Source organism: Triticum aestivum, chromosome 1A (genome assembly GCF_018294505.1).
Source record: "Triticum aestivum cultivar Chinese Spring chromosome 1A, IWGSC CS RefSeq v2.1, whole genome shotgun sequence".
Taxonomy (NCBI): Eukaryota; Viridiplantae; Streptophyta; class Magnoliopsida; order Poales; family Poaceae; genus Triticum; species Triticum aestivum.
The window spans coordinates 592,394,905-592,415,236 of record NC_057794.1 but is presented as its reverse complement, the minus strand read 5'-3'; the positions used below and the strand labels follow the sequence as shown (position 1 = coordinate 592,415,236).

The 20,332-nt window shown below is 48.7% G+C and overlaps 2 protein-coding genes across 2 annotated transcripts; both read right to left on the bottom strand.

The window, feature by feature from the left end:
• Positions 1-4,998: 4,998 nt before the first annotated feature.
• LOC123183227 (uncharacterized) lies at positions 4,999-13,472 on the bottom strand. The gene is made up of 4 exons (XM_044595997.1): positions 13,193-13,472; positions 12,949-13,020; positions 5,458-5,585; positions 4,999-5,331 (listed from the first exon to the last, which is right to left on the bottom strand). The coding sequence occupies exons 1-4, from the start codon at positions 13,334-13,336 to the stop codon at positions 5,226-5,228; spliced, it is 450 nt and encodes a 149-aa protein (XP_044451932.1). The 5' UTR covers positions 13,337-13,472; the 3' UTR covers positions 4,999-5,225.
• Positions 13,473-15,308: 1,836 nt separating this feature from the next.
• Positions 15,309-19,193, bottom strand: LOC123183219 (uncharacterized). The gene is made up of 3 exons (XM_044595987.1): positions 18,915-19,193; positions 18,662-18,733; positions 15,309-15,593 (listed from the first exon to the last, which is right to left on the bottom strand). The coding sequence occupies exons 1-3, from the start codon at positions 19,055-19,057 to the stop codon at positions 15,452-15,454; spliced, it is 357 nt and encodes a 118-aa protein (XP_044451922.1). The 5' UTR covers positions 19,058-19,193; the 3' UTR covers positions 15,309-15,451.
• Positions 19,194-20,332: the final 1,139 nt, after the last annotated feature.

The window sequence follows — 20,332 nt, the reverse complement described above, 5'->3', positions numbered from 1 at the left end:
AAATTAATCTAATAAAAAACATGCTCTGAACTTACATATAGCCACATACATACAAATATACATTTTATATATATGAACAAAAAATTAATCTAATACAAAATAAAAAACAGAGCCGGACCGGCGCAGCGGCTCACAGCGGGGGCGTCTGGCGATGGCAACGGTGGGGGAGGCGAGGGCGCCGGCGCGCGGGGGCGGGCAGCGGGAACGGGCTCGAGCGTGGAGCAGGGGCCCGTGCGGCAACGGCGTGGTCGGGGGCAGGGGCGGCGCGGCGACGGTGTCGGAGGCAGAGCGGCACGGCGATGGCGTCAGAGGCAGGGACGTGCGGCGCGGCGATGGTGTTGGAGGCAGGGCCGATGACGGCGACGGCGACGAGGAGCAGCGCTGGGGCGTCGGGCACGAACTGACGATGAAATTGTGAAATTTTCTCAAGTCCAACTTATATACCCAGAGTATTGGTTCCGGTTCGTGGCACCAACCGGGACCAAATTTCGGCAGCCCAAAGGGCGGGAAGTGGCGGCCTTTGGTCCCGGTTGGTGGCACCAAGCGGGACTAAAGGGGGGGCATTGGTGCTGGTTGGTGTCACGAACCGGTACCAATGCACCCCTTTAGTCCCGGTTTGTCGCACCAACCGGGACCAGAGGCTCTGTGCTGCCCGCGTCGTGGCCAAAACTTTTGTACCACCTCGCTAGTTGACAGAGCTCGAGAGTGGTTTATAAGCGCTGCTGCGCCAACTCTCTCGAGCTCCTCTCAACTGCAGACTTTCGGGCATAATTTATCACGATGTGCTTGTGGGCCTACTGGGCCTCCTACGGGCCTGAATCCTGGCCCATGGTTGGGTTTCCAGTCGTATTCAGGCCGTGGTGGCCCAGTAGGTGGCACTTTCTTCATTTTTTTCTTGCTTTATTTATCTTATTTTGTTTCTACTTACAATAAAAAACTTACTGTTCCTATTTTTATTTAATTTATTAAAGTTTATTTTGTTTCTACTTCTTTATTTTATAAAACTTTATTTTATTTTATTTTATTTTGTTTCTACTTATTTATTGTATTACATTTTAATTTATTTTTTTTGTTTCTACTTATTTATTTTATTAAAGTTTATTTTGTTTCTACTTATTTATTTTATTAAATTTTAATTTCTTTAATTTTGGTTCTACTTATTTATTAAAGTTTATTTTGTTTCTTTCTGCTTTTCATGTTTTGAACAGAAAATACTTTGATAATATGAGTAGCATGAATTTTATATAATTTTAGTTTAAAAATACTATAGGTTTATAAAAACTTTTTAGTTCATTCCTTTTGCTATTAGAGTTTTATAAAAGTTTTTTAGTTAATTTTCTTTTTGCATGGTATCATCATTTCATCCACATAGCATGTGTAAGAAAGTAGAGAGGGTTACGGCAAAAACTGAATGCACTTCGTGTACAAAACGGACAATCTCTTTCGAAGTATCAGAGTTTCATACAGAAACTCGTCTATTACAAAGGGATGTCATTTTTTTTGAACTTATTTGAACTCCAGAGTTTTTCCGTGTTCAAAATGCACCATTCAAAACCACATCATCAATTTTCAAACCTTTCTGAGTTCATTTGTTATTTTTCATACATTTTATTGATTTTTTGAGCTAAATGACCCTGAAATTGAAAAGCATTTCAAATGAACTCTGAAAAGGTTGAAAGTTGGCATGGTATCATCATTTCACCGACATAGCATTTGCAAGAAAGTAGAGAGGGTTACGGCAAAAACTGGATGCATTTCGTGTACAAAACGGATAATCTCTTTCGAAGTATGATGGTTTCATACGGAAACTCGTCTGTTACAAAGGGATTTTATTTTTTGAACTTATTTGAACTCCAGACTTTTTATGTGTTCAAAATGCACCATTCAAAGCCACATCATGAATTTTCAACCCCTTCTGACTTCATTTGTTATTTTTCATGCATTTACTGATTATTTTGAGCTATAAGACCCTGAAATTGAAAAGCATTTCATATGAACTCTGAAAAGGTTGAAAGTTGGCATGGTATCATCATTTCACCCACATAGCATGTGCAAGAAAGTAGAGAGGGTTACGGCAAAAACTGGATGCATTTCGTGTACAAAACGGACAATCTTTTTCGAAGTATGAGGGTTTCATACGGAAACTCCTCTATTACAAAGGGATTTCATTTTTTTTAACTTGTTTGAACTCCATAGTTTTTCTGTGTTCAAAATGTACCATTCAAAGCCACATCATCAATTTAGTACATATAGCTCTCATGAATAGATAAGTGACCAAATTAATAGAAGTTCATCATCACATTAAAAACAAAGTACATACATAGTTCTCATTGAATAACATATAGCTCTCCAGAGTATCTAGTTAAACCATACATTGAAACTATGTAAAACCTTTCAATGCAACAAGAAATGCGATCATAATCACAACCAAGGTAAAAATTGATCCAACGGCATAATGATAACCAAGCCTCGGTATGAATGGCATATTTTCTAATCTTTCTAATCTTCAACCACATTGCATCCATCTTGATCTTGTGATCATCGATGACATCAGCAACATGCAACTTCAATATAATCTTCTCCTCCTCATTTTTTTATTTTTTCCTTCAAGTAATTGTTTTTTCCTCTTCAACTAAATTTAACCTCTCGACAATAGGGTCGGTTGGAATTTCCGGTTCAACTACCTCCTACATAAATAAAATCTATGTCACATTGGTCATCATAATTGTCAAAAACAATAAATGAAGCAAATAGTTATAAAAAGTTAATATATACCACATCTGAATCATAGACAGGACGAGGGCCGACGGGGGCGGATACCAAAACCATCGCACTATATAATAACAAGCAATAATAAAAATTAGAAAAAATAGACAAGTATCTATCTAAAGTAAGAAATATTTTCTTTCAGAAAGAAGATAAGAACAAGAGGCTCACCACGGTGGTGCCGGCGACGAGATCGGCGCGGGCGATCGACGACGGTGAAGACGGGGACGGGACGTGACGGACCGCTAAACCTATGCAAATCTCGGGGAAAATGGAGCTTGGAGGCCGAGCTTCGAGAGGAGAAAGCATAACTAGCGTGGCTCGGGCATTTCATCGAACACCTCGTGTGCATAGGAGGTGAGCTAGAGCACCCAAATGCCCTCTCCTCGCCGGCCAGGAAAAACAGAGCACTGTGGAGTGTTCTGCTGCGGCGACGGGGTATATATAGGGAACTAATTTGTCCCGGTTCATGGCTGGAACTGGGACTAAAGCTCGGCCTTCTGTCCCGATTCGAGCCAAGAACCGGGACCAATGTTTGTGGGCCAGGAGCGAGGCCCATTGGTCCCGGTTCGTGTCTAGAACTGGGACAAATGGGTCCATACGAACCGGGACCAATGCTCACGAGGCCCCAGCCGGCCCCCTGGGCTAAAGAACCGGGACAAATGCCCTCATGGGTCCCGGTTTGTGACTAAACCCGGACTAATGGGCTTGCCCTGCCCGAACCAAAGCCCTGTTTTCTACTAGTGTTGGTCTACTAGTAGGGATAATGATTTTCTAGGGGAACCGGTTTCTACAGGGTCCGGGATGCACGCCATATGTGCACATACACTTATGCGATAGGTATTATGTACTGCTATACTTTGCGTTGTGTGACCAATGTAAATCATAATATCTTCTCTCTATGACATGTGCACAGCTAGCGAGGAGGCCCAACAGCAAAGTGACTAGTGGGTATGTTTCGTAGGCAAGAGTAGTATGACATCTTTTGAACCTATAACAAGTTACATCCCACCCGCCCATGCTTTTGAGTTTCATTATATAGTTTGTACCATTGATATATTTTTAACAAAATATCCGATTAACAAACCATTTGAATGTTAGTATTCATAATATTAAAATCTCCAAAACAAGATTAATTTTGAACTTTTTTGAAAAAAAAACAAATTTAATTGTGAAACCATATTGAAACTTATATGGAACTAATACATGTGTGTTTTGTTGTATTTTTACTTGTTTCATTATTTTTTCCATCACATAGTTTGGCTACTTTTTCATTCCGGATTTCAGCACTATTTCTTTCAGGTTTCATTTCTACTTTTGAAGCTTTCAAATAAGTTTCATATCATTTTGTTAAATTATCTTTCATGGTTGGATTGTGCAGTAATAGTGTTCTCTTCACATAGTTTCTATACGATATCAATTCCATCATGAATTTACATGCTTTCATTACTTATTCATACACATTCTTTGTATGTTTCCATTATTATTTCATTCCACACTTCGGCCATGCATGTTTCATCTCGGATTTTATGTAAGTTTTATTATGGGTTATTACATTCACTTTTGCATGTTTTTATTATTGGTTCACTCCGGTTTCATTGTTGTGTCATCTCACAATTCATATAAGTTTCATTATGTATCAATTTTGAATTTAAACTTGTTCAGAACATGTTCAAGTTTGATATTGTTTTAAAGATATAAATGTCAGGAACACGAATCTTCAAACGTATTCTAAATCGGATCATTGGTTCAAAAGTTAAAAATGTTACAAATTTTAGATTCCGGGTAAAAGCATGGGTGGATGGGCCATGGGATCAAAGAATAAAATAGTCTTACTGCAATAAATGTCTGCTCCAAAACATAATCGGTAGAGTACTCATTCGCAAATTGTGTACATGCACGCACGGCGAGCATGCACGACCCCGGTAGAAACCGGTTCCGCTGGAATTTCTTTTCGCCTACTAGTAGTAGCAATCAATGTGGATATATACTTGTCCCTTTTGTTCCCGATTGCGTGACGAGTTTCAACAATCTGTTTCTTGATTCAGTTATCATCTCTAACATAGAGAAGCTCTAAGATAATGTGAGTCCTTTTAAGTTGCACTTGTTTAATTATTAGTCTCCCCATGTTTTTGAACATGTTTTTAATAGAATGCTATATGAGTGACCTCATGTTGATGAAAATAACGTGCAAAATGAATAGATAAAGAGAAGGGAAATCATAGGGCGGTCATGTAGTGAAAGGATCTATACAAGACATCACACAATTAGTTTTCAGAGTGAAATTTCCATGTTTTTAATATCACAATGCATGATAGCACAGTGCTAGCTAGCCAAACTTCCATGTTTGTAATAGCACAGGTCATAATTAAACTGAAAACAAGCTGGGGCCATCATTGGTTCTCCTTTTTTTTTCTTATCTTGTCTTCACTGGTTTTCCTTGGTAGCAGCCTGGGCTTCTACTTGTCACCCAAAATAACGGAACTAATCATACAGAAATAAAGCAACGCCTTGGCAGCTCCACGAACCACAGCCTTAGCCGCATTTCCATAGGCCTTCACATACCTGCAGGTAGAGAGAGGTAGGTCAAATAAGATATATGTATCAACTCCTGTCAAACTAACAAACAGGAAATTAAAGAAGAAATCGATCAATTATTGTATCTGAATGCATCTTGTATATTGTACGTACAACTCAAAGGCATCTGGTGCTGCTTCCTTGTGAAGCTCCTCCAAGTTATGCCACGATGCAAGAAGCGCCTCCATCCTGCACTGGACCTCAGATTCCAAGGCAGACGGCTCCTGTAGTCTCTTGGATATCTGGATTGATACACATAGATAATGGTTACTGTACTTACTTTGCACCATCAATCTTTAAGTAAGTGCTGACTGCGACCGGTAAATAATTAAGAAGGATACTATCTTGTCTGCCAGTTTGATATGTACAGAATGCATGGTGCACGTCAGCACGTGTATCAACTAGCCACAGAATCATACTTGCCGTATATGGATAAATGAAGTCACATAATCATCATACTGTTCTGAATTACATTCCCTGTTTGTGGACTGTGAAACCCCTACCCTTATAGGTGGGGATTTCAACCTAGTCAGGTATAGCTCGGACAAGAGCAATGGTAATGTCAATCATAAATGGTGCGATCTGTTCAATTCCTGGGTAGATCTCTGGAGTCTCCTGGAAATCAGAATGGGGAACAGACTTTTCACCTGGGCTAATAACCAGGATGATTTAGTCATGACCACCATTGACAGAGTCTTTTGTTCTACGGATCTTGACAGGCTTTTTCCTCTAGCCACCACTCAAGCCTTACCTAGGTTGAGAAGCGACCATACCCCCATTTACTGGGACTCTGGAGTTGGTCTCCCCCGCTCCCCTGCTCCGCTAGGGTTCCCTCCGCACGCCGCCGCCGGCGACCTAGCTTCCCCGCCGCCGCTGGCCGCCGGGCGCGCGCCTCCCGCCCCGCTCCCCTCCTTCTCCTCTCCCCCTCCTCCTCCTCTCCCTCTCCCCTCCTTCTTCTCTTCCCCTCCCCTCCCCTCCCCTCCCACGGCACGCCCACGCGCGCCCGGGGGGCCCCCTGTGGCCGCGGCCCTCGGCCCCGCCTCCCTCCCCTCCCCCCCGGCGTCGCCGGTGAGCTCCGTCAGGCAAAGCCCGAGAGGCGCGGCGGCGGCGGGGCCCTCCTTCCCCGTCCTCTTGTGGGCGCCGGCGCAGGGCGGCCCCTTCGAGCGACGGCGCTGGACGTCCGCGGGATCCAGCGGCGCGGCGGCGATCTCGCGGGGCGGCGGGGTGGCCTGCTGGTGGCGGCGCCCCGGCGACCCTCGTTCTGCGCGCGGCGGGGCGGCTGCGGTGCTCCCGTCTCGAGAGGTGGCGCGCGACCGGTCTCTTGCCGGATCCGGCCGGATCTGGCTCTGGGGGCCGGCCGGTGGCGTCTGGCTCTGGTGGTGCGTGCCCGGCGGCTCCGGCGCTTGGAGCTCGCCAGACGACGCGGGTAGGGCAGCGGCCGGGCATGGCTGCTGCTCCGGCCGTGGGCGGCGGCATGCGTAGGTCTCGGTGGTGGCCTACCGGTGTCGTGGCGGCTTCACGGTGGCTCGACGGATCTGCCCGCGGCAACGGCCGGCTTCTCCGGCGTCGGTTTGTCTGTGTTCGGACCATCTCGACCTTCAACCCCTCTCCTCGTTGCCTGGGTGCTACTCCCATCAAAGGGCTGGTCCTCTCCCAGCTGCGGTCCACTGCTCATCTCGCACTCGATGCCGCAGGACCGAGCTCGTCTCACGCACGATGCAGCAGTTCCGAGCTCGTCTCGCGCGTGGTGCAGCAGGACTGACCTCGTCCCCCTCTCGTTGCTGCAGGACCGAGCTCGTCTCGCGCTTGGGGCAGCAGGATGGGTCGGTGGATGCCAGTTCTAGCCGACCTATTGGGCCTCGACGCTGGGGGTTGCCCAGGGGCGCGAAAGGTGGGACCTGTCCGCTCGTCTCTTTCTTTCGGGTGCGGTGGGTCTCGTGTGAGGTGGTGTCGAGGTCTTGGATGCTGGGGCGGCAGCCCTGGTGGTGGTTGCGCGGTGCTCTTGGGAAGAGCCCGTGCCTTGGTGCTGCCCGGTCACCATGGTCGTGTGGGCGGCGTGGTTTCCGGGGTGTGGCGTTCGGTGGCGGTGAATGTTGACCGAGGTGAAAACCTGCTCTATCTTCGGACGGACCGGCGGCGGCGAAGATCGTTCCCTTCTTGAAGGCGTCGTCGCGGCTCTCATTGCCCATCATGCGGCTCCGGGGGAAACTCCGATCCTTGGATCGGGCAGTGGCGGCGCTCCGGCGTCGTATCCTTCCTGAAGGCGCCGCCTTGGAGCACATGGTTCGTCATATGTAGTTTCATCTCTTCGGGGCGGTAGTGCTAGGAGTGGTGTTGCTGCGCCCAGCGCCTATGTATCTTGTCCTGGGTGTGTGCGTGTGTTGCATTGGCATGGCGTGTGGTTGTACTGGATGCTTGTGGTTTGGTGCTTTATATATAAAGCGGGGCGAAAGCCTTTTTCGGTACAAGTTTGAGAAGTGGTGGTTGTTGGAAAAAGATTTCCCTAGCATAGTAGTCAAGGCCTGGACTACCCCGGTTGTAGGGAAGGATTCAGTAGATTCCTGGCAGAAAATGAGAAACTTGAGGAAAGCCACTAAAGGCTGGAGTGCCAACTTTGAGGTAGACCTCAGGAGGCTCAAGAATAATCTGATTGAGGAATATGATTCGCTAGATATTAAAGCTGAAACTATTGAGCTAACCAATATAGAGCTAGCTAGATTACATGAAATTAGGGAGGAAATGAATAGAATCTGGCTTCAAGAAGAGACCAAAGCTAGGCAAAGGTCTAGGGATAGGGATATAGTAGAGGGAGATAAAAATATTGCATATTTCCAAGCCGTTGCCAATCAGAGAAGAAGGAAGACACTGGTCCATTCCTTGGAGGGGCCTGATGGCCCCATATCTGATCACGGGGATATGCTTGCTCTAGCTGCTAACTACTATAAAGAACTTTTCAGTAAAGAGGACAGGGGAGGTTTTGCCCTGTCTGATGATTTCTTTGGTAGGCAACATTGTGTCTCAGATGCAGATAATAGCATGCTAGAGTCTCCTTTTAGTGAAGAGGAAGTCAAAAAGGCTGTTTTTGACTCCTATGCTGATGGTGCCCCCGGCCCAGACAGCATCCCGTTTCAGTTTTACCAGAAATTTTGGGAGCTAATTAAGCATGACATCCTCTCTATGTTCAAAGATTTCTATGAAGGAAATCTGGAAATTTATAGATTAAATTTTTCCATGCTCACCCTCATCCCAAAAGTGCCTAATGCCACGATTATGAAGAAATTTAGGCTAATTAGCTTATTGAATTGCATTTTTAAATTTTCACTAAAGTCCTTACAAATAGGCTGTCTAGCATCATGGACAAGCTGATTTCTAGCAATCAATCTGCCTTTATTAACGGCAGATATATACTAGAAAGTGTGGTGGTAGCCCATGAAGCCATCCATTCTTTGTCTAAAACTGGAGAAAATGGGATTGTCCTAAAACTAGACTATGAGAAAGCTTTCGACAAAGTAGATCCAGACTTCCTAGAGGAACTCCTTCATAAAAGAGGGTTTGGCAGGAAGTGGATCGGCTGGATCAACAAGATCACCCGTGGGGGATCCGTAGGAGTTAAGCTAAATAACCTTGAGAGTAACTACTTCCTCACTGGAAAAGGGTTGCACCAAGGTGATCCCGCGTCCCCCTTACTCTTCAATTTAGTGGTGGACGTTCTTACTAAAATGCTGATTAAAGCCTCGGGTGAGGGGCTGATTAGAGGTCTGTGTTACGATAGCTGCCCCGGGGGTTTAATTAGCCTCCAGTATGCAGATGATACGATCATGTTTGCTGACAGCGATCCGCGGCCCGATAGGCAAATTTCCTATCAAGTACCTAGGGGTCCCTCTGCATGTAGATAAACTAACGAGGGAAGATATCCAACCTTTGCTGGATAAAATCCTCAAGAGGATTGTTGGGTGGAGAGGGAAGCTCCTTTCCTATAAGGGGAGGGTGATTTTGATTAAAACCTGCCTGTCCAGCATTCCTATTTACCTGCTCTCCTTTTTTAAATTCCCCAAATGGGCCTTAGATCTCATCACAACTCTCAGATGGCTAATTGCCTCTGGAATGACTATGAAGTACATAGGAAAATCCATTTGGCAAACTGGCAACTAGTGTGCATGAAGCAGGAGTTTGGGGGTTTGGGAATCCCAAACCTCCATGACCTAAATATTTGCTTGTTAGGCTCCTGGGTTAAGAGATATATGGCTGGCGAGGGGGAACTTTGAAAAAACCTCATCGATTACAAATACCTTAGCAACGTTCCTAACATATTTTGTGGTGACTCTGTTGGGGCCTCACAATTCTGGAAAGGTGTCGTATGGGCTGCAAAAGCAGTTAAAATGGGATCCAGGTGGGTGGTGGGGAATGGAGAGCAAATCAGATTCTGGGAGGATTCTGTTGGCCCAGACCCGACACCGAGTACTTTCCGGCGACGGTGATACGACCGACGACGAACGACGACGAAGCAAAGCGACGCTGACTGTCTTGTTTCTGCCCCAAGCTGGCTCGACAGTTCTTGATCGATTGACACCGTAGCCTGCGATGTGCACGTACACGACACGAGTTTCCGAACCATGATCATGATAGCAAACTTTTTCTTCAACAAACGCGACAATTTCTTTAGCCGGCAGTTGAAGACCTGGATCCTTCTCGTCCATGAGTTCGCTCATCAACATCATGTCACCATCATCTCCTTGACGGGCCATGAGCGCCTTCTGCTTCGGTGCTCCCTCGCAGTCAGCCTTAAAGTGACCGAGGAGGCCACAGTTATAACACCTCACTTTCCTGATGTCAAACTTTCTCCTCGGTGGTGGTGCAGCCTCATCGTTTGAGTCGTCGTCCGAGTCGGCGAAGTTCTTTCTCACCGAACGCTGCTTCCCCTTCTTCTTGCTGCTGCTCCTGGATCCGCCTTGCTTTTCTAGGGCGATCCACTGCGCCTTCATGAGCATCACAAGCTCGTCGTTCCTCCCGTCCCCAAGACTGCACCGCATATGCTCATCATGCGCCTTGTACCGTCTGACAAGATCGTCGATGGAGAGAGTCGCAAGATCGACGCACTGCTCGATCGCTGTGACAATTTGCAGGTACCTGGGAGAGGCCGCGCGCAAGAACCGTCGGACAACCGAGGTCTCAGTGAGGTTTTCTCCAAGCGCGCGAATCCGATTGACGTGAGTTGCCACCCGTGAAGCGAACACGTCCACGGACTCATCGTCGCCCATGACCAAAGTCTCGTAGTTCCTTAGGAGAGTTTGGAGATTGGCTTGCTTGACGCGGGTGTGTCCCTCGAACATGAGTTTCAGCGTATCCCACACCTCCTTCGCCGTTGATTTGGCGATTAGGTGCTGGAGGACATCCATCGGCATCACCGAATAAATCGCCGACGCCGCCTGCCGATCCTTCCGGTGCTCGGCTCCCTCCTTCTTGAACGCGTCGCCTCCGAGATCCACCGCGTCTCATAGCTCGTTGGCGCGGAGACCACACTCCATGAGGGCCTTCCAGACCCCGAAGTTCTCGCGATCAAACCGTGGATACGACGAACTCGCCGGAGCAGCAATTACTTTAGCCGCACCGGAGTACTCCGCCAGCTGCTTGGTCTTCTCGTCGTCCGCCATGATCCTCCGTTATTAGAAGATCAACCTTGCTCTAGATACCAATTGTTGGCCCAGACCCAACACCGAGTACTTTCCGGCGACGGTGATACGACCGACGACAAACGACGACGAAGCAAAGCGACGCTGACTGTCTTGGTTTCTGCCCCAAGCTGACTCGACCGTTCTTGATCGATTGACACCGTAGCCTGCGATGTGCACGTACAAGCTAAGCCTCCAATCTAGTTGATTGATTCCGGCCGAAACACAAGATGCACGTACGCACACAAGTCTAGATTGATAGCAAGAGGAACGTGTCGTTCCTGCTACTTTATTGCTTTAAATCAGATCCACGGTCTGGTTGTTACAGGGTACAGGCTAATCCTAGTCTAGGATAGCTACGTGAGCAATACTACTCGGTTTGCTAATCCTAGTCCTACACGGTACATGCAAGTAACCTACTCGTACATGAATTCCTATACCTACTCGGTGACTGCTACTAGTCCGTGCCGGACAGGGGCACCACGTCGTGGTTAATCCCAACAGATTCTTGGTTCGGCTCATCCCCCTCGCCATCCAATTCTGGGACCTCTTCTGTATATGTAGGGAACAATGCTGTACTATCCAGCAAGTCTGGGATGGGCACCATCTTAAGCTGACCTTTAGAAGAGCGTTTGATGAACGGATGATGATTAGGTGGTATGAGCTAACGAAGATTGCTAAGAGTATTGCCTTTACTGATGAGTGTGACTCGCTGGTCCGGCAATACGAATCCTCAGGGCAATACTCCTCCACCTCCCTATATGCAATTATTAATTTTAGGGGGGTGACGCCAGTTTTCTTGCCAGCAGTCTGGAGGATTATCATCCCTCCTAGGGTACATATCTTCCTCTGGCTTCTGTTTTACAATAAGCTAATGACTAGAGATAACCTCTTGAAGAGGAATCTGAAAAAGCCAGAAGATTGTGTCTTCTGTGCCTGTAAGGAAACAGCTACCCACCTATTCTTTGATTGTGTGGTGGCCAAAGAAATCTGGTCTGTGGCTTCGGACCTGCTCCATTGACCTCTGGGTGCTAATCTAGAGTCCATTGCCTCACTCTGGGTAGCAGGCAAAAACTTAGATCATGTTAATACTGTTTGCTCTGCTATCCTTTGGGCTTTGTGGAAACATAGAAATAACATGATCTTTAATGCTGTGCCTTGGATCTTTGTCAAACAGATTTGGTCGATGGCTATAAAACTCGTCAGAAAATGGCGGGTGATCTTCAAGGAACATATGCTCCAGCGGATGAGAGACTTCGAGAACCAGCTCCTCCAACTGATCAAGGAACCCGTCCGGCTGCCGTGGAGGTGATGGAGAAAGTTGCACCACCAAGGATGGAAATTGCTGCAGCACCCAGCCCGATCTCTACCTTGGACTTCGGGAGCCTCCTGTCGCCAATCGGTCGCTGAAAAGATGGTCCTGATCCTAGCTTGTTATAGCTGAACTAGCGCTGGGAAGTTTCATGTCCCTTGGATCTGTAAAACTGTGCTCCTTTCTCTTTTTGGGGGATAGCCCCTTTTCCTAAAAAAGATGTTGGTAGTTTCTACTTGTGTTGTGTTGCGTTTGAACTACCTCATGCGGGAGGCTTTGTGGTACTTGGGTTTGTGGCTTCTTTATATAAAAAGGGAGCCGGGGAGCTCCTCCCTTTCATCTAAAATAATAATAATCATCATACTGTACTGGCATGTATCAATCAGAAGATGAGTTGGAACTAATTGTTTGCTAAAGGGATGAGCAAAAAGTCATAATGCTTCAAGTCAGATCAGCCAGGAAAACTAAGGTTGCTTAATGATATGATTTGCATCCTGTCCTGTTATTAGTACAGCTTCAAGTCAGATTAAGCAAGCATGCTGTTGTTTCGATTGCACTGAATTCAGTTATCGGATTTCAGCAGATAAATCATGAGATAAAAGATGTCAATTTTGGTTGACGTACCTCGCTGGCGAGCTGGCGGTTGCGCATGATCCGGCCTGTCTCGAGGAGGAGTCGCTCCGGCACCTGCGATCGCTGGAGCAGGTGCAGGTCATTCTCAGATCGATCGGGAAAATAATTTGCTTAAACGATAAGAAGCATGCAGTACGTCAGCATGTACAGGTTCAGGTCAGGTTAAGTAATCCTTGATGTCGTGAGATCCATAAATCATGAGAAAGTTTAAACATGTCAATTTTGGATAAGATACCTCGCTGGAGACCTCGCCGGAGAGCTGGCGCGGGCGCATGAACGTGCTTGGCACGAGCCGGCGTCCCTCCCCGGCGACCGCCGCCCGCGTTCGCTGGAGCAGGGAGCCACTGAGACTCCTCGCCGCGCACCGAACCGGCCCCATCGTCGCCGGCCGCGAACAATTGGTTAGGGATTAGGATGACAAGTCCCGCTTACGTTGCGGATCGGGAAGTTCCCCTCAGGTGGCTAGGGTTGCTCGCGCGCGCTTTCCTTCCGCCTCCGCGGACAACCCGAATTGGTAGTTAACTCTATCTTTGTTTTTTTTTTCTCTGGCAGAAACTATATTAAGGGGTTGCTACGCGTCGGCCGGCTGATCTTTTTAAAAGATCCACTGTCTCGCAAGCCATCAGATTTAACACAATCTTGTCGCTAAACGTGCTCTTCTACCTCTGCTATAACCACCTTGTTGCGGAAACAACATTTCCATAGAGGTTGTGTTGCGGATTTTTTTTTTGCAACATAGGTTTTGTTGCGGATTTTTTTCAACATAGGTCGTGTTGTAGAAGTTTTTATGCAACATATGTAGTGTTGCAGAATTTTTTTTCTGTCTTTCTTTCTTTTTGCAAAAACGATGATATTGTGAAAGAAGTTTCACAACATAGTTAATGTTGCGAAATTTTTTGCAAATGAAAAAAGTATTCAAAAACACCGTCGTCGTTGCCTGCGTCGAGCGCGCCGCTGCCAACCGCAACAGAGCAGTACTACCACTGCCCCTGTCGTTGTAGAAGCACGCCGCTGCGGGGAAGCACACCAACGCGACGGGGCACAACCAGCACCGCCCACCAACGCGACAAGGCACCACCACCACCGCCCACCAACGTGATAGGGGATCACCACCACCGCCCACCATCACATCCCTCCCTTAATTTCGCTCTTGCAGGAATGGGGGGGAAATCAGTGGATCTAGTGTGGAAAGGATGCACACCTGTTGCTTGTGCAGCCGTCCGTGACCTCAGATTGCGTTGTCGTCGTCCAGAGCGGCTGGTATGCCGCGGTCGCCTAGCCGCCGTCTACCACCCAGCCGCCGACACTATCCCAGTTGCACGGCGCTCCGCCTCTCCGCTGCTGGCTCTAACCACCACAGAGCTTTGAAACACGCTCTCAGTTGCAGAAAACTTTTCTGAAACAGCAGCTGAGTTGCAGACCCGTACGCGTGGGTGTGGTGTGCTGTCGGCCGTTGGATCAAAGGACGATCCGACGGACATGGGCCGGTGGACATGGGCGCGAGATCGGCCGGCAGAAGGTAAGTTTTTTTTCTTCCATATTTTAAACCAATCAATAAAAAGATAAGTTACTATTACCTCCGTTCCTAAATATAAGTCTTTTTCCTTTGATAAAAACTATATCTATGCTCTCTCCATTCCTAAATATAAGTCCTTCTAGATATTTCAAATAGATTACAATATACAGATGTATGTAGACATATTTTAGAGCGTAGATTCAATAATTTTGCTTCATATATAGTCACTTGTTGGAATCTTTAGAAAACACTTATATTTGAGCACGGAGGGAGTATTTAGAATGTAGATTCACTCATTTTGCTTCGTATATAGTCCATAGCGAAATCTTTAAACAGACTTATATTTAGGAACGCAGATAATAGTAACTTATTTTTTATAGTACTCCCTCTGTAAATAAATATAAGACCTTTTAGATCACTACTTTAGTGATCTAAAACGTCTTATATTTGTTTACACAGGGAGTACTATTTATACGCAGAGGAATCGGTATGTACATACTATTAAACATCGCCCTCTGCGTGAACAGTGCTTCCGCAGAAAAAACGTGTATATGAGAGCTTGCGTCTATGTTGTATTAAAAAAGAAGAAAAAACACATACCGTTAAAAAACTGGGATTTCTTTTACGCATTATTTCTCTCCCCCTCCTTCACCCCGCGTCCTTATATAAAGGATTATGATTTATGTTTTATTTAACACATCATTTCTCTCCGTCGGCATACTGATGCAGAGCGCCATCACAATCGACTCCCGATTCTTTCCGGTGATGTTGTTGCCGACACACAAAACAGTAGACCGGGCAGTATATTTGCAAGAACACTAACCGGTGGGAATAATTCTTTATCGACTGTCCATCTCTACACCACGACATTAGTGAACAGTGCGGCAACAATTACCTGAACCAAAAATCAGATAGCACAGTGCTAGCTTAGCCAAACTGCAGAGGCCATCATTGGTTCTCCTTTTCTTTATCTTGTCTTCACTGCATTTCCTTGGTAGCAGCCGGGTCTTCCACCTCGTTGCCACCAAAAATTAGAGAAGTAATCATACTGAAGCAAAACAACGCCTTGGCAGCTCCACCGACCACAGCCTTAAACGCACCTCCATAGGCCTTCACGCCCCTGCAGGTAGAGAGAGGTAGGTCAAATAAGATTATATGTATCAACTCCTGTCAAGCAAACAAACAAAAAGGAAATTAAGGAAGAAATCAATCAAGTATAGTATCTGCATGCATCTTGTATATTGTACATACAACTTAAAGGCATCTGGTGCTGCTTTCTTTTGAAGCTCCTCCAACCTATCACACGAGGCATTATTACCGAAAAAGGGTTTCCCCCGCTTTGTATACAAAGCAACCAACCGAACCATCCAACGATACGTGCTGGGGCGGAAACAGCACAGTCACGCCCAAAAAAAAAAGAAAGAGAAAATACAAGAGAAACAAACGCCGACAACGGCGGATCGACAAAGAAACGAAGAAGCCTCGTGGCCGCTGCACCCACCGGAGATCTCCCACCAAACTTCGAGCCTCCGAAGCACCGGTACCAATCAACACCTCCAAGAAGGAACGCGACGAAGACGACGCTGCTGCCAAGGGTTTCCCCCGGTACGGTGAGGGGAGAGGAAGGGTAGCTCCGACGCCCTCCAGGAAGGTCTGGCGGCACCCACAAGCACCACCGCGTCGATGTCGGCCAGGCCAACAGAGATTTCTCCCGATCCCAACCTCCACCTCAGGCACTCCGAAGCTCGCCGCCAAACAGACCCTCACCCTGCGCCAGCCCGGACACGAAGCGTTCAACGCTGTCTCACCACGGCACCGTGAAGCATGGTCGGCACGATGAAGAAGAGGAGCCGGGACCAGGCAACAGCACCATCGGCACGCGGGAGGGCCCCACCTCCACCGCCGAAGACGGTAGCTGAACGGACGCAATGGCAGGAACACACCAGGCCCGTGGCCGCACAGGCCCGGCCGGGAACGCAGAGGCCCGTAAAGTTCCCGCCTTCGCGCTGCAGCCGGCACGCCGTCGGCTCCGCCGCCCCTGTCCAAGCCGCTCCCCTTCCTCCCCACACCGAAAGCCGCCAAGGGAGGCACCACCAACACGCGCACCGCCGGCCACCATCACCAGGTCGCCGGACCGCCACCGGCCGAGCCGCACCACCGCCGCACGCCCACGACGGAGAGGAACCACCGCAGCCGCCGGCAGCCCGAAGCCGGACCCCAGCCGCCGCCCACGCCGCCCGCGGCCCTCGCCGCCTGCCGGGCGGAACCGGCCGCCGCGGCGAGGCGCGTTCCACCGCGCAGCCGGCCACGCCGCACCACGCGCCGCCGGAGGGCCGCGCGCCGCCGCGCCGCGGCGCCCCGCGCCCGCGCCGCGCCCGCCCGCGAAGGAGGGACCCGCGTCGCCCCCAACGCGCGGAGGAGGAAGAGCAGGGCCCCGCCGCCGCCGGCGCCGGTCAGGCGAGCCCGGCCGTGCCCCCTGGCGGCGGCGAGGGAGGAAGGAGGAGGAGGGGAGACCGGAGGCGGCGGGATCTGGGCGCCCGCCCCGGCCGCCTCGCGGGTGGCGGCGCGGGCGGGAGGGGGGAGGGGGGAGTCCCACATATCATTCCACACGAGGCATTAAGCGTCTCCTGTGTCCACTGGAACTCAGATTCCAAGGCAGACAGCTTCTTTTTCTTGGGGATCTGGATTAATACACATAGATAATGGTCACTGTACTTACTTTGCAACATCAATCATTAACAACTGCAACTGGTAAATAATTAAGAAGGATATTGTCTTGTCTGGCAGTTCGATATGTACAGAATGCATGGTGCATGTGTATCAACTAGCCACAGCATCATACTTGCCGTATATGGATAAATGAAGTCACATAATCATACAGTACTGCCGAAAAAGGGTTTCCCCGCTTTGTATTACAAAGCAACAACATCGATACAACCCACGATAGGTGCTGGGGCGGAAGCAGCACAGGCACGCCCAAAAGAAAAAAAGAGAAAACACAAAAGGAAAAAAAAAATGCGCCACCACGGACCCCAGACGATCCATCGCGCTCCACCATACTTGCCGTCCACCAATATGCGCCACCACGGACACGCAGTCACCATCGCCGTCTCACTGTGACAAGCGAAGCGAGACCGGCGGGATCGAGAGGAACCAGCCGAAAACGAGGAGCAGCAGGGTCAGCGGCCACGTGGGAGGGGACAACCTCCACCACCCTCGGCGGTGACCGACCGGACGTAGCTCAGGAGCAAACCATGCACCCCTGCCCGGCCGAGCCCGAAGCGGGCTCGTGAAGCTCCCGTCGCTGCGCTGCAGTACACGCGCCACCGTCTCCGCCACCCCCAGCCCAAGCCACACCTCCGTCCGCCGGAGATGACGCCGGAAAGCACAAGCCAGGCCCACCCAGACCCAGATGGGGCCCAAAAGGGCCCAGATCTGGGCCGGAAGGGCGCCGCCGCCAGCCACCGCGCCGCCCCGCAGCCAAGCAGCCACGCCACCGCCACCATGCCACCCGAAGTTGCGCCGCCTGCGAAGACGAGCCGCCACCGGATCCGAAGCCGACCTGGGTGCACCGCCGCCGGCGCCAACGCCCGAGCTACAGCGCCGCGCGGGGAGGAAGAGAACACGGCCGCCGCCGCCGGCATCACGCGAGCCAGGCCCGGTGGCCTACGCCGGCGGCGGCGGGAGGGGAAAGGAGGAGGGGGGGGGCGCTGGGAGGGGCAGGGAAGGGGAGCCGCCGGCCGCCTCGCTCGGGGAGGCGACGCGGGGGGTACGGGGGAGGAGGGGAGGGGGAGGAGGAGCCGGGGCGCGCCCACCGGCGGCCGGGGGCGGCGGGAGCGGGGGAGGGCGGCGGCGGCGGAGGGAAACCCTAGCCGGTCTGTTCTATTGGATGGCTAAACAACCTGCATGTATGAAAGATTAAGTACCATCATACAGTACTAGCATGCATCAAGCGGAAGATGAGTTGGAACTAATTATTTGATAAAGGTATGAGCAAAAAGCCGTAATGCTCGGACCAACCAGGAAAAATAACGTTGCTTAATGATATGATTTGCATCCAGTCCAGTTGTTAATACAGCTTCAAGTCAGATTAAACAAGCATGTTGTTGTTTCGCTTGCACTGAATTCAATTATCGGATTTCAACAGATAAATCGTGAGATAAAAGATGTCAATTTTGGTTTAGGTACCTCGCTGGCGTGCTGGCGGTAGCGCATAAGCCAGCCTGGCTCGAGGAGGAGTCGCTCCGCCACCTGCGATCGCTGGAGCAGGCCAGCAGGACCAGTAAAAAGTCATTCGCAGATGAACCAGGAAAATAAGTTGCTTATAAAGGATAAGCAGCAGTTGGTCACGATGTTTCAGGTCAGGTTAAGTAATCCTTAATGTCGGTGAAATCCATAAATCATGAGAAAATTATAAAGATGCCAATTATGGTTAAGATACCTCACTGGAGACCATGCCGGAGAGCTGGCGGGGGCGCATGAACCTGCTTGGCACGAGCCGGCGTCCCTTCCCCGACCGGCGCCTGCGTTTGCTGGAGCAGGGGAGCCACCGATCCTCCTCGCCGCGAACCGAACCGCCCCCATCGTCGCCGGCCTACAAACAATTGGTTAGGGATTAGGATGACAAGTCCCGCTTACGTTGCGGATCGGGGCGTTCGCCTCAGGCGGCTAGGGTTGCTCGTTCGCTTTCCTTCCGCCTCCGCGGACAACACGAATTGGTAGTTACTAAGGCCCTGTTTGATAGCAAAGTATTTTTTAAGTTTTCTAAAAATACTACAGTTTTTCTAAGTTTAATTTAATTTAACCTGTTTGGCTAGCAGTAAAAACTGTAGTATTAATACTGCAGTATCTTCAAAACCATAGTATTATCTCTGTCTAAAAAAAGAGCTCTCAACCTCTTTTTTCAAAACTATAAGGAAGCGAACAAAACGCCGCATAGCTAGCTTCTTCCTTGTTCTCCTCTTTCCAAGCCGTAGCCGCTCTGTAGTCTCTGCAGATTGTCTACGACGGCGGCCATGGATATTATCATCCTTCCAGGGCACACCTCCCGTCGCTGGCCTGCTTACAGGCGGCCGCGCTGATCCCCCTCCCGCCGCTCTGTTCAACTGCCTCTTCTTTTGGTACTAGTAATACGTAGCGACGCACGTATAACCTTAAGAAATAAATCTCCTATTGCATGTAATACGTAGCATGTCAATTCTGCAAAGAGGAAGTTCAGTACTTCCCGTGCATGGAGAAAAAGGATCCCGTCATGATATAGTAATTCTAACTAATATGATAAACAGAAGGCACATGAAACTAATGAGGTTAGTATAATATAGCCAAAATAGCACATCTGCATTGCTATATTAACACACACCTTAATAGTTAGCGAGCATCAAAGGAAGAAATTAAGATAGCTTGAGCAAAATACAAGAATAAGCAAATAATTTGGTGGGTTATATTCTTCATCTTTTAAAACTGGTAGGCCAGAGTTTCATACAGAATAAATCTGATAGATTTACAGTCAATCGATCAAGAATAAGAATACATCTATGGCCTATACATTCAACTCTGTTGTAATATGTACGAAGTCGAACAACCATTTATGAGTTTGTTCTTGCAGCTCTTATCAGGTTTAGTACAAAGGACTAAAGTAGCAGAAGATGAGTCTGAACTGAAGGAAATCAAATAAACCAAATATGATAGTAGAAGATCGCATGGTACACATGGAGCCAATATCATATCCAGCCTTTTGTATTCTCCCTGATATCTGAGATGTGATTTGTTACTATGGGTGTAGCATACACATTTGCGAAATTATATATAGCATTAGTTGGCACCAAAAAATTACTATACACAATGTCGATGTGGATTATA

Excerpts from the sequence above, each read along its gene's own strand:
- LOC123183227 (XM_044595997.1), bottom strand. The coding sequence starts at position 13,336 with ATGGGGCCGGTTCGGTGCGCGGCGAGGAGTCTCAGTGGCTCCCTGCTC. Across the intron at positions 13,021-13,192 it reads CCGGCGAGGTCTCCAGCGAG|CGATCGCAGGTGCCGGAGCG; the intron begins GTATCTTATCCA and ends CACCTGCTCCAG. Across the intron at positions 5,586-12,948 it reads ACCGCCAGCTCGCCAGCGAG|ATATCCAAGAGACTACAGGA; the intron begins GTACGTCAACCA and ends GTATCAATCCAG.
- LOC123183219 (XM_044595987.1), bottom strand. The coding sequence starts at position 19,057 with ATGGGGGCGGTTCGGTTCGCGGCGAGGAGGATCGGTGGCTCCCCTGCT. Across the intron at positions 18,734-18,914 it reads CCGGCATGGTCTCCAGTGAG|CGATCGCAGGTGGCGGAGCG; the intron begins GTATCTTAACCA and ends GGCCTGCTCCAG. Across the intron at positions 15,594-18,661 it reads ACCGCCAGCACGCCAGCGAG|GGGCGTGAAGGCCTATGGAG; the intron begins GTACCTAAACCA and ends CTCTACCTGCAG.